This window comes from Solea senegalensis, linkage group LG1 (genome assembly GCF_019176455.1).
Source record: "Solea senegalensis isolate Sse05_10M linkage group LG1, IFAPA_SoseM_1, whole genome shotgun sequence".
In the NCBI taxonomy this organism is placed as follows: Eukaryota; Metazoa; Chordata; class Actinopteri; order Pleuronectiformes; family Soleidae; genus Solea; species Solea senegalensis.
Window position 1 is genome coordinate 11,788,832 of NC_058021.1, and position 24,511 is coordinate 11,813,342.

General features: G+C 38.6%; 1 protein-coding gene across 3 annotated transcripts in view; it reads left to right on the forward strand.

Moving 5' to 3' along the window:
- The first annotated feature begins 202 nt into the window (after window positions 1-202).
- eif2b3 (eukaryotic translation initiation factor 2B, subunit 3 gamma) overlaps window positions 203-24,511 on the forward strand; it is a 28,132-nt gene continuing 3,823 nt past the window's right edge. Inside the window, exons 1-12 of one of the 3 annotated variants that reach the window (XM_044038479.1) lie at window positions 203-221; window positions 351-523; window positions 1,873-2,038; window positions 3,599-3,747; window positions 8,126-8,285; window positions 8,421-8,532; window positions 14,485-14,574; window positions 17,515-17,651; window positions 17,944-18,134; window positions 18,791-18,853; window positions 19,002-19,150; window positions 22,820-22,923. In XM_044038479.1, coding sequence (XP_043894414.1) covers window positions 1,891-2,038; window positions 3,599-3,747; window positions 8,126-8,285; window positions 8,421-8,532; window positions 14,485-14,574; window positions 17,515-17,651; window positions 17,944-18,134; window positions 18,791-18,853; window positions 19,002-19,150; window positions 22,820-22,923 — 1,303 coding nt within the window. In that variant the 5' untranslated portion in view covers window positions 203-221; window positions 351-523; window positions 1,873-1,890. Of the gene's footprint in view, window positions 524-1,872; window positions 2,039-3,598; window positions 3,748-8,125; window positions 8,286-8,420; window positions 8,533-14,484; window positions 14,575-17,514; window positions 17,652-17,943; window positions 18,135-18,790; window positions 18,854-19,001; window positions 19,151-22,819; window positions 22,924-24,511 lie in introns of all 3 variants that reach the window. The other 2 variants (XM_044038473.1, XM_044038464.1) reach the window with 2 other exon arrangements.

The window sequence follows — 24,511 nt, forward strand, 5'->3', positions numbered from 1 at the left end:
TTAGGGTTTTGGGAGTCAAACATAAGCTGCAATAAACCGTTGCAATCGTTACATGAGTTATTCTATTTTTTATTTATTTTTTTATTTTAAATTTAAATTATTTACTAATTTTCTATGTCTCTTCTCTTCTCTTCTCTTCTCTTCTCTTCTCTTCTCTTCTCTTCTCTGCCGCAGGAACCTTTTGACGGAGGAAATGGTTTTCTACACGGACACATTTTCATGTAAGCACACAGATGTCATCATACAAGTGCCACCGGTTAGCTTTCTTCTACAGGAGCAATATCACTCAGTTTAGGGAGTAATTTGACTTTAGTCACTGTCCCTTTCCTCTCGGTTTGTTTGCTTTTCAGAGGACGTATCCGACTGCGTTTGAACTGCCTTCCAAGCGGCGCTGTCGTTAGCTGTTCTGTGCTCAACGTTAGCCAAGTGCTAACAACTCTGACAGCAACTTAGTTACATGTGTTTAGCACTGTTGACATTTTCACTGGTAGTCGAACTACAGGGACAAAGGAGACTCTGACAGGTACGTTTGTCTCATATTTCAGCTTCGTAGCGAAAGTGTGATTCTTTGACTTAATTGGGGATGTCCTCACGTGGGCTTTGTTAGCACTGTGCCTCGATCATTTGCCAGTACACAGTATATTACATACTGGCACACAAAGACATGCAAATGGAATGCTTATTTAAGTCCCATCCTTCCCATTTGTTCTAAAATATGCTTCACTACATGCACAGTCTGATGTGAGTCTGACTGTGAACTGTGGAACATTACTGTGCTGCTGTGTGTTGTCATAACTACACTCTGTTATTGATGACAGTTATTGATAACGCATAACGTTTAGTCTAACGGTCATTAATTAATGACCGTTAATGGTCTGCTGTGCTTAAAGAAACGTTATGCATTTTGTCCCTTTAAAAAAACAAATTTTAATCATTTTGATGGGTTACTGAATTTTAACAGGATGACTGGTCCTCATTAATTCCTGCACTCTGAACACCTGTATTAGCACTGTTAAATTAAGTGATTAACAACATTGCTTCACTTCCCTGGTGATGTAAACCACCTCATAAACCACCTCTGTCATTATCTTAATTTCAGTACCACATTATGGTTCATATCATCTAATGTATCTTGCCTTATAACTTTGTTCTTGATAAAGAACATAACTAATCGGGGCTAAGCCTCATAATGGGGATTCAGTGATTCAAACTGCCAGAATCAGGACCAGCAAGTTCAAGTTCACAGTAGCTTTATACTGAACTGAAAGCAAATAAAAACATTTAAAGGTAATCACAAATCTGTTGAGTTGTGCATCAGTATCAATGATATGTTTCCTTAGAAACTCCTCAGGTGTTAAGTTAGACTTTGGCCTTTTAAATTGTAATATTGATGTATGGATTATTTCTTCTATATTAAGAAAAGACTGGAGAACACATCAAAAAAGCAAGGTCCTTGATGAATAATTATCATACACCAAATGATAAGTTAACTGTTAAAGAAGCTAATAGAGTAGCTGGCATAAAGCAATTGAGAGTCTGTAAAGGACAGATAATTTATATGTACTCATATTTGTTACTTGCTTTTCAAATAAAGATTAAAGGAGGAAAATACAAGGACACTGTGTTGAGTGTAAACCAGTTTCACTTTTTTGGGTGGATGGGTCAAATCTTTTAACTAGGAAATCTGAACATGATGATAAAATAACTTGACAAAATGGTTGGCAAAACCCCCTTTTTATACTGGCTGTTGAAATACATCTTCCCTGTTTATGCCAGTTCAATATCTGGAGGAATCTTATGTCCTCCTCATATATATCTTTTCCAAACTCCAGTACCCTACTTTCAAGCTGTCTGTTTGCCCCAATCTCGTAGCCATCCTCGGCAGATATCATGGAGCTCCAGGCGGTTTTGATGGCAGCTGGAGGGGGCTCTCGTATGACTGACTTGACATACAACACCCCAAAGCCTATGCTGCCTGTTGGCAACAAGCCCCTCATGTGGTATCCTCTTAATCTGTTAGAGAGGGTGGGATTTGAAGGTAAGAGCTGATATTAGTTGCATCCCTTGAGTTTTCTCTGATAGTACCTCATTAAATATCTTTGCTGTATGAACATGTACAACATTGTGTTTATTGACATCTTTCTTAAAAATGACCTTGTGTTATTTCTAGTTTATCTCTATAATGTAATATGCCAATTATTTCTGCTATATGTATCCACATGTGGTGTTCTTTTATGCCAAGTTAGTTACCTAAATGGGACTGGATGATGTTTATTTGAACTGAAATGAATATACACGGTTGCAAGAAAGTGAAAAATTGTGGAATTACTCACTCTTTTTATTTTTCACATTCTTTGTTTTCTTTGTTCAAATAAGTTTTACTATTTTAATTGTCACTAATTACATGTACACATATTGTAAAAAAATATATTTTTTATATATATATCTTATATGCTTAGTACAATTTGAATCCCCTTGTGGCCTTGGTTTCTGCTCTGATACACATTGTCATCTCTAAGCCCTTTTGTAAGCAGTTTAATTAACCACGTGTGGTGTCCAGTCAAGGTGTAGAATTGTCTAAAAAACAATTAAAAAGAACAGGAGGCAACTTGGCTAACGTTCTACCTATATGTACTGTATTTTCACTTATATTCATATCATTGATTGAAAATTTCGACTTTAATTGATAGAGTTAGATGTTAAATGTATCATTGATGCACCAAATATAATAGTTGCTTCAAAACTCAAACTTACCTATTCCAAAGCTGTTATATTTTAATAAGAAAACTTAATTCCGCTCATAGTGAGTAAATGACACATGCAATTTCCTCCACCAAGGTTGAGTTTCTCCTCTAATGTGCGTAAACCTATTACATTTTTAGCTGGGCTGCTTTTTCTAGTCATACCTTTACCGGCGTGTCAGCACCTCATCAGCCATTGTCAGGTGTGCGTTTCCTGTCAAGATTTACAGTCCAGACGTTTGCACTGCAGAATGCATTGGGCCCAGAAACTCTGGGCTTGTAAAGGGATCTGTTGTAGTGTAGTGTTCTTGCTAGTAAACAGCGCTGTTCGTTATAAAAGCCTGTAGGTCCGTGCTAGCCTAAATAAAACTGACTTTCTATACATAATCATCCTGTGTGGCCAGTAGTTTACTGTGTGCAGCCAGCTAGCCAAAGCTCTGCAATTTGGTTTTACTGGGCTGACACAGCAAGAGTGAACAAATGCCCTGTGTAAAACATTGTATGCAGACAATGATATTTAAACAAGAAGGGTTACTTATGTGTTTTAGCTTTATAGAGTGGTCTAGTAATGTTATCAGTATTTTTTTTTATATAAAAAACTTCAACCAGTGGTCTTGTTGCTGTTGGAATTCTCTGCATTGATTTAGGTTTTTTAATGCTCCATACATTGTTGTCTGCTTTGAAGAAGCAAATGTATAGATTTAGATGAACTCATTCAGTCCTCAAATGATGATGAAGAAGGAAGGCCAGAAAGACATCTCCTTTTCTTCTCTGACGACAGTAAATGTCAAGGATACTTAAAAATAGACATCTACTGTATATGATGTATAAATATTTGTTTTTAACTGTTTTTTTAGAGGTGATCGTAATTACCACCAAAGATGTTCAAAAGATGATGAGCACAATGAAGATGGACGTTAAGATGAAACTGGAGGTCGTTTGTATCCCGGAGGATGGAGACATGGGCACTGCAGACGCTCTCAGACACATCCAGCAGAAGATCAAGGTGTGTTGTGTGTTACATGTGTGTAAACATTGATTTAGTTATGCCAGTCAGTTTCTGCCTAATCTGTTTATTGCATCTCTACCTCTTTGCCCAAGCACTTGGACTGTCATGGAGTTCTGTTTGAAATAATTAACCGATCTGGACATATACTCTACCAGTCAAAAGTTTGGACAAACCAGTCAAAAGTTTGGACACACTTCCTCATTCAAGTAAATGGAAAGGTGACTGGTACTGTATATAAGTCAAAGAGGATAAATACATCAATGTGAAGATATTTGGATACAGAAAATAGCCAACACAGAAGACTCATTATTATTTGCAAGATAAAACAGGATTGTTGTGAATTAACAAGAATTTGCCAGTTCTCCATTTGTCATTATACAATATACAAAAACATTAAAGAAGTAATAATGGCTCTTTATTACTTTACTGTGTGAAAGACAACTTAGATAAGTTTTTTTAATAAAATATAGTTTTTGTTTTTTGTTTAGGTACTGTTTTAAGTGTGGTCAAAGGGAGGCCAAATAACACATGCCATATCCATCAATTGCCACTGTAATGTAAGCCAGTGTTTTGTAATTGAAGGTGGATGCAGAAAAAATATAAAGCCTGTTGGAGAGGTTGAGGTTTAGGTTGTGTGTACTGCTGGGTGACCATTCATCCATGCTTTTCCCTCCCCTGGATGGCCAAGGCTGCCGAAGTGCCTCATTTCATTCTTTTTTTAAAATACACACATGCACAGGCACACACGTTTACACATGCTGACATGATATCCATGACCCTCGACCCCAATTTCCAGACCCCCTCTGTATCCTGCCTGCTGATCCTTCCATCCTTTCCCTCATCCAGTTCTTTCTAAACAGATGAGGTCATGGTTAAGACTCAAAACTCCCTGTGCTGCCAGTTTACCCAGCGCACCATTTATTCTCATCCTGTAGTCATGCACATCTGTGCAACATTTGTATTTGGGTATATGTCGTCCCTCTGTATATGCCACGGTTCTGACTGGCCTCCTGAGACCATTAAAACATGTTTTTATGAGGCTCAGTGTAGTTAAGAAATGTTGATGTATTTCTTAAGGAATTGCTCTTGTTTATTGTTTGGCTATCACTGATTTTCAAATAGTTGGTGTAGTGTTTGAGAGCTGTTCTTAATACCATGTAATTACTGTGTCCCAAATGTTCGGGGCTTGTTGATTCACTAAAGATTTACCACTATAAGAGTCACAATTATTGTCTTCTACATCTTTGACTCTTCGTAAAACAGAAATCACAAGCTCAGTCAAGTGTGAAGCTACAGAGGAGGAGGCGTTCTGGGGCGATTGGCTTGATATTATTACTTTTGTGTGTTTACAAATACAGTGAGGATTTTCAGTTACAGTATGAAACATAATTGGGAGTAAGCTTAATTATGTTGAGCAAACCCTCACATTTCTTGAACATAATTGAGCTAGATGGTAGCACTTTGTTAGTCAAACCTAATTCACTCTTTATTTTTTGCATTGAAATTGAATTTAAGTTCCCACATGTTCTTATCCCCAATGGGTACAGTTGAAACATGATCAAAATATGCTTCAAGATACCCTTTTTAATTCAGCGTTAACCACATCAAACACAGAGTACATGACTTAAGTGCACTGCCAATGCAGCTCATTACATTCTTCACAGCAAAATCTCTTGGATTTGCTTTTGGAAAAGATTTATCAAAGACTCAAAATGCCAAATTTGTTGTGACAAGCAAGTTTAATGTTTTATTTTTTCCTCTGTCATTTGAATAGGTGTGTACAGATTTGTATTATTTTGTTCACCCAAGAGTTCTTTAACAGATGCATGGTATAACCACACACGCACTTAAATAGGACTAGCTCCAGCATGCTCCCATTGAGAATAGTCAAGTTCCTAATCCTTTGAGCAGCCAGCTAGATTAGAGGCATTGAGTTACACACGCTCACACAGTGGAGGGTGATGAGTGAAGAACCGTAACCATGGCCTGCCAAATCCCAGCAGAGATATCACTCAAACTGTCAAAGCGACGCATGAGTACAGTATAGACACACACACACACACACACACACACAGTCACTCACTCACCCACTCATCTCTTAACACAAACACTGTCCGATGAGGGGATTTGGTGTGTCCTATCAAACAAACTGCTTACAGGAACCGGTGTGTACTCCGGGTGAGCACAGTGGGTCATCCTTCTTGATTACTGAAAAGAGAGATTAGAAGCAGCATATTTTATTTTGTTCACTCTTCAAACAGCGATACAACACAAAAGTGGACGGATATGCCTGAGTATTGCTCAGGTCTTTCACAATAATCCAAACAAATGAAAGGAGTACTTTACATGCTCTTTCTGCTTTGGTTACTTAAAGCCCCTTTGACTTGTTTCTTTTTCCTTCAGGCTTAATCACCTGGCAGAATGCGTCTATGCAGGCCAAAAGAGATGCACAGTATATTAGAGTTGCAGGTTCAAAAGTGAACCTTTGGTCTGAAAATGTTAGTCAGAGAAAAAGGAGTGAGAGATTTGGCTGAAGGGGACAAAGCAAACATACTAATTAAAGGGTCTTTTTTTCCCTCTTTCCATTGTCCTTTTTTAGTATTTTTTTCCATTGAGCCTGTCCTCCTGTTTTCTTCTGTACGGTTATATTTTTCTGTTGATGCCATGGCTGCAGTTTATTTTGAAACTGGTCCTTAAAGTTTGGGGCATCTGGTTGTGACATCACATTAAGCACTGTTATTGTGCTAACAATATTATTATAACTTGTATTTTTGTTAAAGAGGACTCTAATAGGAAGCCTAAAAAGAAGTGCCATACAAATAAAGTTTTATTGTATCCTTAAACTTCAGATTTTAACCTGTGTGTGTGTTTGTGTGTGAGCAAGTGTGTGCATCAGTGTGTGTGGTCCTGACCTGTCCAGAGATTCTGTCTGTTGAAAGGCCAAAGTGTCTCTGTCTCTCCAGCTGACTCCACTCTGCTGCCGCCTGACTGAGTGCCTGTTTGTGGGGATTGTGCAGGCCTTGTGTGTGTCTGTGTGTCTGTGTGTGCACGTGCTTGTGAGCTCTGTTTCTGAACATGCGAGCTAGCCTGTGTGTGTGTGATAGAGGGAGGAGAGTGTTGAAAGGTCTTGGTGTCAGTCGATCTCCCACAGACACCTCCAGCTTTGCTGTGGCAGCTTCCTGTCGCCAGGTCCAGACCAGGTTATGCTCAGAGTTAGCTCTTGGTCATCTGAGTGACCCTTGACCCGCGTGTTATCACCATCTACTGACTCACTCACACACAGATCTCCTCTCAGGTGTTTAAAAATGGTTCACATTATTAACACACTCAAGTGAATTATTTCAGGCTTGTTATCAAAATATTTCTACTTAGTTTGTGTTATAGTCAGACTAGCATTTCCTAATGTTCTAATACTAAACGTTCACAATTTTATCACTTTTTGCCAAATACTGTTGTTTCACAATATTATTATTGCAAGCAAATATACAACATATACAAGATGTAGTGTTCCAGTGGACTAGTCTGATTTCTGCATCTAAGCTGTAGTTTTTGTTTTATTGACGACAGGCTGATTGGCTCTCTTTAGTCATCCCTACATTACACAATTGTCTTTTTATAGTGTCTTTTCTTTTCTCTCTGATCTCTTAACAATAGTTGAAGATTCTTCTTCCCGCTCAAATGCTGCCCCTCTCCTCGCTCACTCATTATTTTCCTTCTCCTCTTCTGTGTCACACGTGGTGTAAAGATGTCTCTGTCATTAAAGTGGCGCTAGCTAATGGTGGGATTAGTCGTTATGCTGACAGCCTTCATCACTGGACAGACGGGTGGATGCTGCACAAAGACACACAAATGTGGACGCACCCACATGCACACACACACATGCAGACATGCAACACCAGTGGCAGCCTGTTAAAGTGACTGATGGACTGTTTGCCGTATGGTTGTTTAATCTATGTAAGTTTACTTATTATAGCGTTGCACTACTGAAAATGGGATTGAGTAATCTAAAAAAAATTGTATTTCTCTGTTCATAATGATGGTGGAGGGTATTAAGCAAGAGGGTCTCTTGTGTTTTGCCACCAGAATTTGTATTTTCTTTGTATTATTGTCATATTTTACTAATAGAAATATGGTCCAGGTCAGGAATATTTGGGTGATGACAAGGTTGCAGGCAGTTTTGGTTTGGTTGTGTATCAGAGGTGTTCCCACTGATATAGTCTAGGAGCGCACACCACAGATACAGCATGAAACACTGGAATGATCTTAATATGAGTAACAAAACGATAGCATGATATTACAGTGGCTGTGAAGTGAAATAAATCACTAATCACCAAGTAGCACTTGATCGTATTTTACTTTCTTTTGTTTTCATCAGACGGACATCCTGGTCATGAGCTGTGACCTTATAACAGATGTGGCACTTCATGAGGTGGTTGATCTGTTCAGAGCCCACAATGCAACACTGTCTATGCTGATGAGCAAGGCCCATGAATTTACAGAGACAGTCCCTGGACAGAAGGGCAAGAAAAAGACAGGTAACTGAGTATTTAATGAAAAGAAAACTAGTTGTATTCTGTATGATGTCATATTTTTTAATTACGTGACAAAGCTGAAAGCAATGCAAAGTAATTGTTATATGTATTGAGAATGTCTGTTTTGTTTTTGTTTAGCTGAACAGAGAGACTTTGTTGGTGTCGATCCATCAGGAAAACGGCTGCTGTTCTTGGCCAACGAGGCAGATCTGGAGGAGGGGCTATCAATTAGGAAGTCCATCATGAGGAAGTAAGTCAGTTTACAAAGGGAAGGCTACTCAAACTATTAAAAGAAATATGCATTTGATTTAACAGCTGTTGATATATGGGAGTTTGAATCTTTGCATTTATATTCCTCTGTTGCAGACTTGTGGCAACTAATATGGTTAGCATTGATGCAAGTTTCACTATAGACATTTTCAGACAGTAATGCTGCATAATACCTGAAGAATTAGGTATAGAGTTTTCTGATGGCATATAATGAATGCTTTGTGAGAGTGTATCTGGATCAGACACATTCACAACCACAGGAGAATCTCCAAAGATAAATCATATACTGTATATAAAAAAGCACATTGTCTTCAGGTTTCCTAAGTGAAGTCAACCTGGAAGTAGCAATATATTGGATGGAATAGCCATCAGGGGGTATCAATGATAAGGTTATAAGGTTTGATTATACATACACGAGCACCGTCTGATATGCAGAGGTGAAACTAGGTAGCTGGTAGGAGAAAGTCCTGAGCCTCTTGTGCAGAAATGCATGTTCTTATATTCAGCACCTATAGACTTAATTGCATGTCTGAGATTAGCTTAGGAGGTACGTGTGTGTTTATGTGCGCACACATGTGTGATTGCTGCAGTGTGTGAGAGCTTCCCCCTGCCTCTTGTACACAGGCTCTGTGAGAGAGAGAATTCTCTTTTGGGAGTAGCAAAAATGCATCATCCTAATCATAAACAGAGTTGTGAGATAAAATATGCAATAGTAAATAGGAAATATATTTTTTCTAGCACTCGGGGACTGATAATGTCTCAGCTTATTAATGTTATGATTTTTAATAATTTAGACCCAGGGCCTGTTAAATTCTGTTTGTTTCCAAAAAAAACCCATCCTTGGTTCATTCTGTGTGTCTTTGAATGTGTGTGGTTTGATGATAAGTATGTTGTGTGCATCTGTAGATTCTTAGCTTTGGGGGAGCAGATGTTTAGGTTTCTAATCGCGGTCTATGTGTTTGAAGACTGTGTTCTGTAGTGGGTGTGTGGGATTTTTGTTACAGGAAGAGTACTCTAGGTAGGTTTTCGTTTCTAAGCCCCAAAATGCATGTATGTGTGAGAGAGGGTGTTTTGGGAGCTCGTAAATACTTCATGGAGCCAAAGCCACTGTAAATTCTGGCCAATAAGAGGGGGGCCGGAGCAGCTGCTTGCGTGCTTCCCTTGTGTGTGTGTATGTGCTGTGTTTGTGTTGTATTTATTTATATACTTTATAGATCAAGTAAGAAAGAAAGAAAAGAGTCCCATGTTGTCACAGTGTTATGGAAGCACATTGTGCCCACAGCTGAACATTCCTTGCTGACATTAAAAGACATATAAGTTAATAATGATAATTTAATACATTAATGATGATTCATACACACACCTATTACTAAATCACACAAAAAGATTAACAAGAGCAAAATCGCCTCAGGTAAACCACAATAACTCCCAGACTTCTGGGTTTTTATAACCCAACGGTAAGTAGTTTTACAAGATAGGACTGTTTTGCACATCAGTACCATCCAACTCGCTCACACAACAGGTTGTGTCATGTCATGTATCCATCCATCCATCCATCCATCCATCCATCCACCACTTTATCCTCCACATGAGGGTCACGGGGCTGCTGGTAAACTCTGGACAGCTCACCAGTCCATCAGGCCAAACTCAGGGAGGCAAACAACCATTTACACTCACACCAATGGGCAGATTACAGTGTCCAATTAACCTCTGCATGTTTTTGGACTTTGAGAAGAAAAGCTGGAGTACCCGGGGAAAACCCACACACACAAGGGGTGAACATGCAAACTCCATGCTTGTTCCGACCGGGTGGTGATCTGGACCCTGTCATTTATCATTTATGTGTATTTTTATTGTGCACTCTAAGACTTGCTTATCACAACTGAGTCATCTCCTTTTTTATTACATTAAATCCTGACAAGCATCCTTAATCTTAGTCACAGCGCTTTGTTTTCATTATTTCACCCTATTTTTGTTTGAATTTAGACTGTAGCAAAGTCTCTTTTGCCACAGCTTCCACAGGCTTGGAGTGTGTTTGCTAAAAACATTGTGCACCTAATAGTGTCTGACCTGGGAATCTGTAAAACAGTGTGAAGGGGCTCCTGCAGAGATTCCACTCATACATCACTGTGCCACCTGTCTGAATCTTGCGGACGCAAGCCTGGAGAGTTGGTTAACTGTGTATTGGAAAAAAAGAACTGCAAGTAATACACTAAAATGTTGACATATGTTTGTTTTAAATCATGATAAAGACAGCCAAGCAGGGCAACTGAGGATGCTTGATCAAAATGTTTATCGAAGCATGTCTTAACTGCAATGACCTTTTCAAATATTGGACCAGGAGGTTTGGTTTGCATCTGTAAGCAATGAAGGTGCAAGACACCAGAGCTAATAATCCATTCAGCACAAATACTACACTTTCTGTTTTCCAAAATTTAAATGACTTCAATTGCAACCTACACCGGATGGACAAGATAACATTCTGAGTTTTACTGCATAAATTATGACTGTGCAGAACTCTGTGTTCATTTCCTGTCTTAATTCAACAGTCTGTAAGTCATATAATGAAGATGATAATTATCTTCCTCAAGACAAAATGAAGAATACTGCTACACCTTATGAAGAAGAGAAGCCATTTTTTGACTCAAAACATATAATATCTATTTGCTGGGATCGAATTGGCAAGTTGAATGGAGTGGTGGGTACATAAGTTGTATTTCACATTTGTGGTGTTACTGTTTTTGACCATTACCTTTTTTTTTTACAGCAAATTTAAAGTAAAAGCACCTCCAGTTTGTTGGTCATTTGCCTTAAAACCAGCATGCTCCCACACAGCAGTCATGTGGTTTTGGGCTTTGCAACTTACTCAACCATGATGCTCATAGTAGTCTTATTCAACAGTCAAGCACCTCCAAAGATTTATCATACGTTTAACACTTGGCAGTGCTAAAGCTCCAAAACCATAGCCAGATGACTTTCAAACATTCAAAATGCTAAGTTGTTATTCAGTATGTCAATGATGTTGCATGCTGAATGTGAGGGTTTTGTCACATGTAAATATCTACCCAAATGCTATGACACCACTCTGTGTATTTCAGTCGAAGAGCACAGGGTAAAATATGCGCGTGAACTCAATGAAGAGTCTGTCCGACTGGATTTTATTTTGGAGGCAATAGTTGAATGTCCTGAATAAGCTGTAAGCCTTTCAGCCCTGTTGGCTCTGTAGTGGAAACCTGACTAATGAGGGGCATTAACAGTCATTCTGCTGCATCTGAGTCATCGTCCGCTGTGGGATTTTAGTTGTAACTAAATAAGACATTACGCTGTGTGTTTGTGTGCTTTTGAGAGTGTGAGAGATGTGAGTCTTCTCTCCCACTGAGGACTGTAGTGGTACTTAAGTAGTCAGTCATTAATCCAAGGGTTGAGTCATCCCTGCCTGCAGAGGCAGTAAATTCCTGCTCCCTTTGACACTGAGCTCTACAGCACTAGCAGCAACAAGAAGTCACATGATGGTGCTGTTAGGAAAAGCAAGATGTTTACCCTTGTTTGCAAGATGTTTGGTGTGGGATTTTGGGGAAATGTGTACTTTAATAAATTAGCATGTGGCCAGTGTGTAGTGTTTTGAATCAGAACGGCTGGCAACCATTAAAATGGTTCCAAACAGCCAGTGTAAATACATATACAATACCTTTTTTTTTTAAATTAAGTATGTAATGTATGACAGTATGTATAAAAACACAACTACACATTTAATTGTGGTACATTTCTGTTTGGTCAGCCTATTAATCCTAGTTAGGCTGTGATTACATCACAGCACAAACCTGGTGATGTTAAGGCTGGGACACACCAAGCTGACTTCGGAGACTCACATCAACACTAATTAATCCGTTTTGGGCCAACAACTTGCATGGAACACAATGCAAAGCCTTCAACAGTAGGCCCTCACTGACCACTTGACCACTTGTCCATCCACTGGGTTTATCCCAGCCTTATTGATGAATTTTGTGATGGTGAAAATTGTCTTTTGTCATTAATGTGTAGCAAAATGTCAGGCATACATTTATTTCCACAGTATAATTATTTAGACTTGCTAGAAATTGAACCAAATGAAAATATTTCCATTTCACTTCAAGAAATTGTAACATACATGGATGGACCTTAATTTTGACCAACTGAGTACCCACATGCCTTTGACATGAAAGAGAACCTTTCACGTCGTCTTTTTTTCATAGATTTTAGGGCCCCATTGTCCTACAATTGCTATCAGTCTTATTCACTCAATTTATAGACACACACACATCTTGCCACAATACCGTTATTGCCAGCTCTTTCTCTCCTGTTCATTTTGAACACTGATGTCACTTGCTGGGTGTTCCCATAAATTCCACTTTAAGCCTACAATATACACACGCAGGCACACACCTGGGGAATGTTGTATGAATAACTACATTTGACAGCCACAGAATGTGTCCGTGTGTGCACGCACATGTGTTTTAATGCTTTAAATAAAATGCCTTAACACAGATGAACACACATGCAGGATTTATGGCTTTTAGCATCTGGTTGTGAAATGTTTGTGACCAAGCAATCCTCCTTAGTCACTCTAGTTATACTGCACTACCTTGTAAAGAGAGAAAAGATTTTGTGTTTTTTGTGAGGAAGTGAGTAATGGAAATGTAAAGGAACAGCGAGTAATATTAAAAAATGGTTTTAGAAAACTCAGTTTCTTCAACTGCAGGTGTATCATCGTTCAGTTAGTCAGTTCACTACCAATATAATACAATGTCACATACATTAAGTAACATATTGGAACTTTGCAGCTGTGTAGTTATTTTCAATTTCTATACTTATGGCTTCTAAAATGAAGTTATTATTCTATTGTATTAAATTTGCTAACTTACTATTGATTATGTTGTGCTAGGGTCTCCAAATGGAGATAATTTGCATCTTTGCTGGCGCTCAACTAGTGCAGTATCAGTTCAATGGGTTAGTTTTCTATTTTCTTGTTGTTGTTTGTTTTTTTAAACAATATCTCTTGCATTTCTTATCCGAACAAAGTTGGCACTGCGCACACCAATGCCCATAGTAAGTCACCTTTTTTTTTTTTTTGTAATAATTAAGGTAGCTGAGTCACAGCTCACAAAATATCATGGGTTCGTCACTGTGAACATAAAAAAAACCCAAAAACATTGAACTTGCCTGCCTTTAATTTTCGTCAGTTACTTTATTTTGTGGTAATGAGACACAGACTTTTCAAATCATCTTTCAAACTTTATTATTGAAATCACAACATCATGCTTTGAAATAAGAGAAGGTTCATGTGAGTTGTAGTAAATGGACTGAATCATGAAAAAACATTGGTCTGGTCTTTTTTTTTTTTCAGGAACAATGCCCTCTGCAGTTTTTATGATGTAATGATTGAAAGGGCAAAGGAAGAGCAGGATAGGTTGTCAGAGAGGATGAAGGGGTGATGGTGAAGTTTTTTTTATTGAACCTTGGAGGATGCAATGGTTTCCTTTGGGTCTCGCTTCATAAATGTCACATGTTCAGACTTATCTGCGTGTCCATGTGTGACGGCATGAATGGATGAGTCTGTGCATGTGGCCCTCCAATCAGCATAAACCAGGTGACAACTATGGTAGCTGACAGACGACAACAGGCAGTGTCTGCTTTTCATCTCATGTTCTTGCAAGGAGGTGAATTAATGATCGAGTTTAGTAAAGGAGAAGCAAAAGTTCTTCTTAAATGTAAATACCACATATTGTTGTAGTTTTTGTGCACAGGTTTGCTGCACGAAACAATGGTTTTGAGGATGTCATCACTGTTTGAGAAACGCTGATCGATCGATTTAATATGACGACAAAAAATTTTCTGAAAAAGATTAACTTTAATATAACTGCATGCCGTGTCTGCTTCTGTCTTCCCCCTGCAGACATCCCAGGATGCACATCAAAACAGGCCTCGTGGACGCTCACCTCTACTGCCTGAAAAAAGCAGTGGTGGACTTCCTCGTAGAAAACAAGTGAGTCCTGCAGAGAGGATTAGCCTTAATTCTTTTTTAAATAATTTGAAAATGTCTTTTTATTGTATGAGTGGTATTACCAGTTAGTTGTTATCAAACAGAAATCGCAAAAGCACAAATGGCAAATCATAAAGGCTGCACTTTTATGTCTATTTAATCTATTTAATTAAATATGCATGATATATGTATACAGTGTATGTATATATATGGTGTCATGTGATAATGCGTCATCACTTTTTAAATCTATTTCACAGTATATATGGAAATAATTTCTATGTTAATGTATATGACATAAAATATATATATATACATAATAATAATTATATTTCCCCAAATTGTTCAGCATTTACATACAGTTGACAGGAACTCATATTTTCTGCTTAATCTGTATGAAGGGCTAAACGTGCTTGCTTGGTGTGTAAGGCTTCGAAAGGTCCTGTTAGCGGGGTGTTCTTGTGAGGTGTTAATTTGTTTTACAATGTGCCACTGAGGCAGCTTGTTAGGCCTTTAGCCTCAGAAGTGAAGCAATGACAAGTAGAGCCTTCTGTACCTGCACTGACTCCCATGTACAATAATATACTTCATCTTTTGCTCTAAGAACTGGGATTTGTGATATAATAATAAATAATATTAGGGATGAGTGTAATGATAAAGTCACCACCCTGTTTGGTTTGATACACAGTGCAAGGCTCAGTTTCTCCATATTCTTTTAGAGGTCAGTGGAAAATAGTCCTTATTTTACAAGCAGAGCCTTTCCTTTATAAAAAACCAAAATGGAGAGTGAAACTGTCAGGGTAGAATGTCCCCATGAATATAAGAATTGAATTTCTGAACTTGGTTGGGCTGTCATTATTAACACAACTTCATCATTTCATAATCAAAGGTGGTCAGTGCTGTGTGTTATAAACCAAAGTATCCTAATCACCAACAATACGAAGATGTTACTCAGCCAAAAATGCCCTGCAATATCATTTTGTATTGAAATACCACTTGCTTAGATTAGTAAAATTACAGCACCGATGCAACCACTAAGAAAGAAGTTTATTCCTTGGCACTAATAACTCAGAAAAGACATTTCAGTCAGTACACTTCCAAACTGTGCACACTTAAAGAGGAAATATTGGTAGCAAATTAAGACAGCTGGTAATAACTGGTGGTGGCTCAACAACCAGACAAGGTGGTTGTTGAGCAGCAGCAGAAGAGGGCAGTAGTGATAGACGTGGCAATCCCAAGCGACCACAACATCAAGAAGGAGCAACGTGAGAAGCTTGAGAAATGCCAAGAACTAAGAGATGAGTTAGAGAAGATAGGATAAGAAAGTAAAGGCAACTGTGATCCCAGTGGTGATAGGAGCACTAGGAGCTGTAATCCCCAAACTTGGAGAGTGGTTCCAACAGATTCCAGGAACAACATCTGTCCGCAAGAGCTCAGTCCTAGGAACAGTGAGCAGAACCCTCAGACACCCAGGCCTCTGGTAGAGGAGACACAAGACTGCCCAAGTGAGCGAGTGGGGATTTGTACATGTGTGTATATATATATCAAACATTCAATAACAACTTGATATAGATGCACTCCAGATAAATTTGAAAGGTTGAGAACACTATAGAGCCAACATTTTCAAAAACAAGGCTGTCTCTCCTTGCTCTCATGAATATTTAGTCAATTTTTGGAACAGGTCCCATTGAAAAGTTAGTGCCAGTGTATAATTGTGGAAATCTGTTGTTACCAGTAGTTATATTATGTCTTTTTAAATGTAATGTGTCCTCACTAGAGGAGTTACAATTCCCTCATAAATAAACCTAAACCCAATCTGAAACAGATCCCACAACTCACTCACCACTATGTCTCTGCACCTCGTTTTGGTAAAGAGAGGAGGTTACACTTAAATTTCCATAGATATAAATCTTACATCATTACATCACTACTACACCCTCTTCCACCATATATCACTTCACTTGTTAGATGACTCATTTCTGTCTCCAGCCCTTTTTTTTGGACTCCTCTGTCCCGCTTGCTTTCGCCTCCATTCTCTTTATCTGCCTCTCTTGCTCAAGGAGAGAAATGGACAGAGTAACTGTTGTTTTTCTCCTGTCATTCAGATGGAAATTCTAATCTCCCTTTAAAAGAAAGTAAGTGAGGGCAAGTTGGGGTGGAGGGGCACTGAGCAGAGCACAGAGCAAAGAGGATAGATTGGCGAAATTACCTTCATGTTTACATAGACTTAAATGTATGTTTCATCCACTACATTTGCTTCAAATGTGGTGGTTAATAATGCATATTTCTGACAGTAAATTTGAGGCAATAATGTTTGGGTATTTTTGTTCTTAATAATAATTCTAGTATATTTAACTTCCCCCTACTATTGATGCATGTTCTTTAGGATGTATCAATTGTACACATCATGTGCAATTCAAATTTAAATGGTGCCATTTGTAAATGTCTACATTGCCAACGCAGTAGTGCACTGTGTTTGTAACATGATGTTCAAGGGTGACCTATGAAAAAAATGTGTTTATTTATTTAAATTTTTTGGGCACAACCTTGTTCTTTTCCTCTTTGCAAATGAGGCTAAGCAGCCAAATTCTTGTCAAGGACATCGCCAGTTAAGGTGGAAGTGAATGCAGCAAAATGTTTTGATTCAAGTCAGTGCAAAGTCACAGTAAATGCTTAAATCATTTAAGCATTACATTATTCACAACATATTCAGTTGATTATCAACTCATTATATTCTCTTACATTACCTCCACAGAGGTTGTTTTTGTGCTGTAGTTTACATTTCATTTACATTTACCATTTTTCTACCTACTGACAATCAGGAAGTTTAGCGTCATTTAAAGAAAGCTCATTAAATCAGGACATCTTCCCCTTTCACTGATATTGAGTTTGCTTTGGTTTTCATCTATTCCTTTTTTCTTTTTCTTTTTTTATATATATATATAGATCCATCACATCAATCCGTGGTGAGTTGGTACCATATTTGGTACGTAAGCAATTTTCCAAAACAACCAACAGTCACAGACCCAAAGACGATGCTGAGGATCAGAACCAGAAAAGGACCGACTGCCCCGCAAACCACGGTCAGTTTTTTTTTTTTCAAACAGTACTGTACATTATCATATAACAATATCAGAAAAGAAGCACACGCATCCTCAACCATATCAAAGTACACTTTTCGTAAAATAGCCTTAGATTGTATTCAGTAGCATCAGTATGGAGAACGGATATGTTGGGTTTTTGCTGTGATTAAACACTGGCTTAGATTTTGTAATAAGCTGAGAAAAAAAAAACATTTACATATATCATTGTTTTTATTTTATTTTTTTTTTACCCCTGTACCTGCTTCTTCATCTGTGTCACTTTGTTCTATAGAAATCCTCATCTCATCATGGGATGAGCCTCTACTCAAGCTGGCCCAGGAGCGCTCTTGTTGGAACGACCATCACGGTGACATGAGTGAGGCTTACCATGGAGGAAAGCTGCGATGCTATGTGCACATTATGGAGCAGGGCCTGTGCTACCGTGTCAACACTCTAGCTGCTTACATAGAGGCAAACAGACTGGTGAGTCATCACCCAAATCTGTTGAGGAATTTTATTGTCAAATGTGCATTTTCTGTACATGCTATGTCCAGTACAGGTCTGGAGAGCTAATCTTGTATATATATTCGAAATTGAGTGCACAATATCCCTCCTGTAAAATTGTATTACTCTCTTTTTAGTAGTTTGCACTCCACTCTATTCTTTGTTTTGATTTTTGATGACAGTCAAACTATCAGTTTGGTCATTCATTGTTAATCTTGGAAAAACATTTTTTGTTTTTGTAGAACATTCAAGTAGGTTTGAACTAATAATTATTTTCAAATAAAATTAATTAGTCTATTCTAGATTGATCTTTCTTTTATATCAATTAAAACTCAAGTATGTTGGGAACAGTTCATATCTTTAAATTCTCTTTCAATGGAATGTAGATTTTTGATGGTGTTGTGTTGCAATGCTCCATCATAAACCTATTGCACAGTGAATAATGAACTGAACTTTGACTCAAAAATGAGATTGCCCAAATCAAATTGCAATAGCAATAATCACAATAAGGTATTTTCCCAAGTAGTTCAGCCCTACTTTCAAGTCCATATTATGTTCAGATAAGGGAAGATTTTAATTTGAATGATCTGTACCTTCTCCTTTGGGCTTTTAACTCTATGCCATCTCCCTAATAGGCCCCAAAGATGTTTGAGGAGCCAGCAGTCCATCCAAGTGCTATTATTTCTGAGAGATGTCAGGTAAGAATAATGTTTGATATTAGCTGTAATTAAAGTTTATTTATCTTGCATTTTCATCTTCAGTCAGTTTATCTATTTAGCTTCCCAGCTATTATGTCTTTCAGATTTACAAATTATAAGGTTTCCTGTATGTTTTCTCTGCCCTCAGGTGGGATCAGACAGTATCATTGGTTCTCAGTGCCAAGTCGCGGATAAGACTTCTATAAAGAGGTCCACCATTGGCAACTCCTCCACTGTAAAAGAGAAGGTCAAAGTCGCCAACTCTATCATCATGCACGGGGTTACCATTGAGGAGGGGTGAGAACACATGCATCTCTAAAAACACACACATGCACACACTCGTTGGTGACATGTACTTTGAAGTGCCTGTGCCAACACTTTAATTTAACATCAATAAGAATTTCGCCCTTGGGGCATGTTTATGAATTAAAGTTTGAATCCTCCCGTTCGCTTTTATCTCATCAGGCGGTGTTCAGTCAGTACATGCACACTGTGGTGATTAGGAAGCAAAGGTTTCACAGTTAAATAAATCTTCTGTCATTGCCAGGAAAAACTTGTAATGAACATCCATTAATCTCCATTCATAGAAATTAATAAACAACTTTAATCTTCATTAAAATGAACAGCTACTACTATTAATATTACTGCTGCTACATAGGGATGGGTACCAAAACCTGGTACTAAATAGGCCCCACAGATGTATTTTGAAGTACTTAGTCGTAATATCAATAAGCGCTGACGTTGACAGTGCTGCTAATGGTATTTTTTTGGGGTGACAGATTTTCCCAGTTCCCAGTCTTGAGGAGAGGTCTGTATGCATCTCTGTCACAGCTTGCTGCCATCTCTTCAGGGGGCGGGGCTAGCGCACAGACACAGACCTGCAGCAACCGAGTTGCAGTGGAACGAGCTAAAGGTTCCAAGGTCTGGTGATATTTCACCATAATTGATGCGAATAATAGTTGTTGCCCCAAGTGCAGTAAGAGTTTTGTTCGTAAAGATCGTAATACAAGTAATCTCATCTCAAGCACATCACGTTCAGTCTGAAAAATGCACAGTGTTCGACAGCTTAGCTCAAAGCACACGTCTCCTGTGTCCCCCTCCACCTCAGGTATGTTATGCTAGTAGGAACCCACGATGAGTCACTTAAATTATGCAGCCATGAGTTAACAGTAACTGTTAGTCATATAAAAGATGAATATGAATATTGGCTGACCTCTTTTAAGTATATACATATATTCAATTAATTACAAATCAAATGAATGGCCGAGCCTAATCTATGTAACCAGTTTTTTCTTTCTTGTTTGATGTTGTAAATAGTTATTCAGTTTGGTTTTCCTTTCTTTAATCATAAGAGTCAGTGTCTGTTGTCTAAAACATGGTAGCATATTAAAAAGGTTAACATTTGTTAACATTAAACTTAAAAATAACTGGTTTAAAATAACTCCTGATTTAGTTCTCCTAAATTTTAAGAATGAGAAATGTTATCAAATTGGCAATTCTTTACTTATTTGTTAAATTCATTCTCCTAAAAAGAACCAATAAGAGTACCTTTAAAGTACCGGATAAATAAGCAGTATTGTAGTAGTACCCATCCCTATTTATGCATACTTTTTTTTTTACTCTGTTTTCTTTCCCCCCATTACAAATACATTCACTGTATATCTATCCATTCAATGTTTGGTGTACAAATGAGTGTGTTTGTGGGCTTTTTTGTGTGTTTGTGTGTGTCTAAGACAGATGCTTGTGCATGTGTGTCAGTTGAAGGGAGGTTCAACAGGTTTTGTTTTCTGAGCTCTGTGGGGTCAAACAGAGATTGCTGAGTGAACAATGCATCTTTTGGTGTGCAACCAGCCAGAGACCACCTCCAAACAAACACACTGGTTATGGAATTGTGGAATATCATGTGGGATTGAAAGCTGTTTACCAGACAGCAAAAAAAAAAAAGAAAGAAATTTGAAACATTTAGCAAATTGCAAAGGCTGCTACATAATCAGATCTTAGATTGTCATGTTGAAATGCAATCATTAATAATTAATTTTTTCATGACTTGACAAATTAAGAGGAGGACGAAAATCAGTCTGAATAGTGATGCATCCCGGTTAGTATTGTTGCAATAAAAGAGGACGTACAAACTGTAAAATTAGCATGTAGATTGGTCTGTCTCTTAGCTGGGAGATGTGGTGGAAAGAAACTTTAATTCACTCGTTCACAAGCTCCTTGTCTTTTATCTCCATTTCTTACTCCTCCCTCTCTTTTCTCTCCATCAACGCCATCTCTTTCCTCTCTCTTTCTCTGTCTCTCCATCTCTTCTTAAGCCTTTGAGGGACCCCAGCCAGCCAACATGGGGACCCTCATCATGCCCATGTAGGTGCACGCACAAAGGCATGAAAGACAGGAGAAGGGAAGAAAGAAGTGAGGGGAAAGCAAGCTAGCGCCGCAATAAAGAAATTGCAAGTCTTGCTTTTCTTTCTTTGAGGACATAAGAAGGAAGGAGAAAGAAGGGAAAGAAAAAGCCAGTATGAGGGGATTAGTAGACCTCAGCCATGTCGCAGAAACCCCTAGCATTTCTCGTTTCTTTGTTTGGAGCTGACCAGAGCTTGTTGACAAAGCGCTGCGTGTTTGGTAAGGGGGATAGTAAGGGTCAAATTTACAGGGGGGTTGGCACTGAAGGTGGGGGTTGGCGTGTAAGTGTGTGTGTGTGTGTGTGCGTGTGTGTGTGTGTAGGAGAGGGAAAAAGGATGGGGGGTCATGGCAAGGAGGAGCCCTGGTGTTAGTAATTAGCGGTGTTTCAGTTCTGAAGCTTCTTTGGTGGTCTCTCTCTCTGTCTCTGTCTCTCTCTCTGTCTCTCTCTCTCTAATGTTACAAAACTCTGAATCTTGTAATCTCCCATCACCATCTACCACCACCACCACCTCCTGGGCACACACATGCACGCACAGAGAGAGAAACACACACACACGCGCGCACAGAGACACTCATACACACACATATACATACACACACACACACACACACACACACACACACACAGTCTCCAGTCTCCCTTTAGGCCTAACCACCTGAACAGATTGGGCCAATACAAACCTGTCTGTGTGTGCGGTGCAGAGGGCCAAGTGTGTGTGCGTCACAACCTGGGCAAGATCAACATGTGTTCTCCGCCGGGCTCTCCGTGCTACTGAAACACACACACATTCTCAAACCCACACATACACACCCTCCACGATTAGTCAACGGAGGACACACAAGACTGTCTGTGTCTCCTCTCCAAGAATTTTATGGTGATGGTTTGGCTGAATGTGAACCTGCTGCATGGTGGGTTGGCACTGCCCGTTCAGGTGGGACTGTAGCACAGGGCCAACAATGTCTTAATTACACAAACATCCCCCCACATAGCATGACCTGTTGTTGTTCTATACGATACTGTATATACATGTACATGCTAATGGCATGTCAACACGATCATTCGGTTGCATGTGTTTGACTCTTTCAAGCAGGTGGGAGGGTTAGGAGCTTGATGAGGAAACAGACTGAATGTCTCTTCTGTCAGATTGACCTCCTTCATGAAGCTCACTACACAACTGTGGAGGGTAGAAGGTCAGCAGCCAACAGTGGAAGGCTGTGGTTGTTCTGGGCAGCTCCCAGTATGAATGTGCTTAGCTGTGTGTATGTACCGTTCTATGTGTGTGAGAACAGAATGTGAACCATGTACGAATATCCAGTGTGGCCTATGAAAAAGTTTCCCAGCAAAATATTCATCTTTAATCACTCAAAGAAGTTCACTTGGTTACAGAAATTAAACACTGGCTCACCTCCTAGGGAACTAACCCAAGGTTTTAACTTCCCCATATTAAATCTTGGGAATGCACAGGAGGTCTGAACAGCCCGTTGGCAAACACAGCTTTTAGCTGCAGATAAAACGATGATGATGTTATGATCCGTCTTATTTGTGTGTGTGTCATTTTTCAGGTGTAATATCCAGGGCAGCGTGATCTGCAGTAACGCGGTCATCGGCCGAGGAGCAGACCTCAAGTACTGCCTGGTGGGGAACGGTCAGCGGATCGAACCAGAGGGTGAGGCCAACATGAATGCATAAACACAAACACACACCCATGGTGATTTTACTATTTGGGACAAGTCATTTGACTGACTTCATTGCTCTTGATCTAGTGTGGTATTTCATGCTCCCACAGTATAAATGTGGGTGGATTTAAGGTTCACTATTTTTGCCTTTTCAAAATGGATTGAAAACTTTGTCCCAATGACGCAAATGGCTAAAAACAAAGAGGCTATACAACATTGCACCACTGTACGATTAAATGCTTTCTGTTAAAGTTTGTAATGCCCAGGTTTATTGTTGCTGTTATTTTGTCCAGCCTACTCAGTCTCTGGCTGACTGAGAATATATATGTGTGTGGTATCAGTAAGTGCCAACTAGGATCATTTCTTAATTCTGAAGTCTGTGTGATAGATTTGTTAGTTGTTTTTTTGTTTTATTTCCTTAATCCTGTTGTGCCTAAAACTAGCCCTGTGTATGTGTGTGTGTGTATGTGTAAGTGAATGTGTGTGTGTGTGTGTGTCTGTCACATTGATGGAGAGGTTAGAGAGCAGGGCCAGAGCAGGACCACCCGGAATTCAACAGCAGCAGCTTCCAGCCACGTCCATGCTCTCACACACACACACACACACACACACACACACACACACACACACACACACACACACACACACACACACACACACACACACACACACACACACACACACACACTGAGCAGCCTAATTGTGTGAAAAAACCTAATACCTTTTTTTTATCAAAATGTGATGTTGGGGATATATATATATATATATATATATATATATATATATATATATATATATATATATATATATATATATATATATATATACATACATACATACATATACATATATATATGTGTGTGTAACAGAACTGGTTCTGGCTTTCCTGTGTACATCACTTTATATTTTTAAATCCTAGTGGTTCTGCCTATACACTGAAAAGACAAATTTCAGTGAAGCAGTAGTTTAGTTTCTCTGTCCGGTTCACATTATTTCAGATAGTATTATTAAAAGGTTGGACTCTATACAATCAACACAAATGATCATAAAGGCCATACATTTTCAAGGCTTTACAATATGAATACAGCACCCATGTGGACACAAACACTCCTTTAAAAAGCAAAACAAAAAGAAAGCAAGGGAATCAAAACCATATTACATTGAAAAATTAAAACAAATGTGATTTCATTTTGTCATGATTCTATGCAATACATTTTCTTATACAACTTGTGTTTCTACACAATGCACCTAATCACAACATCATTTTAATCTGTCCTTGTCAATAACAAGTACCCCAATGCTGTTTCGTCATGTAAATATAAAAAAAAATGTTTTTTATTTAATTAGAAAGACATTCAATAGAATCTTGCCTCTTTTACTTAAAAAACATGATGTTTGGTACGTTTACATGACATTGGAAAAAAAAATTAATAATTGTCTTAGTCTGACTAAAATTGGACTTCTAAATTACATGTTAACATTTTAGTCGAACTGAAATGGTACTAAATCTAATTTCTTAATGTCCTGATACTGTGATAGGAAGTCGAACTACTGTTGCATGTATCAGACCAGTGTACA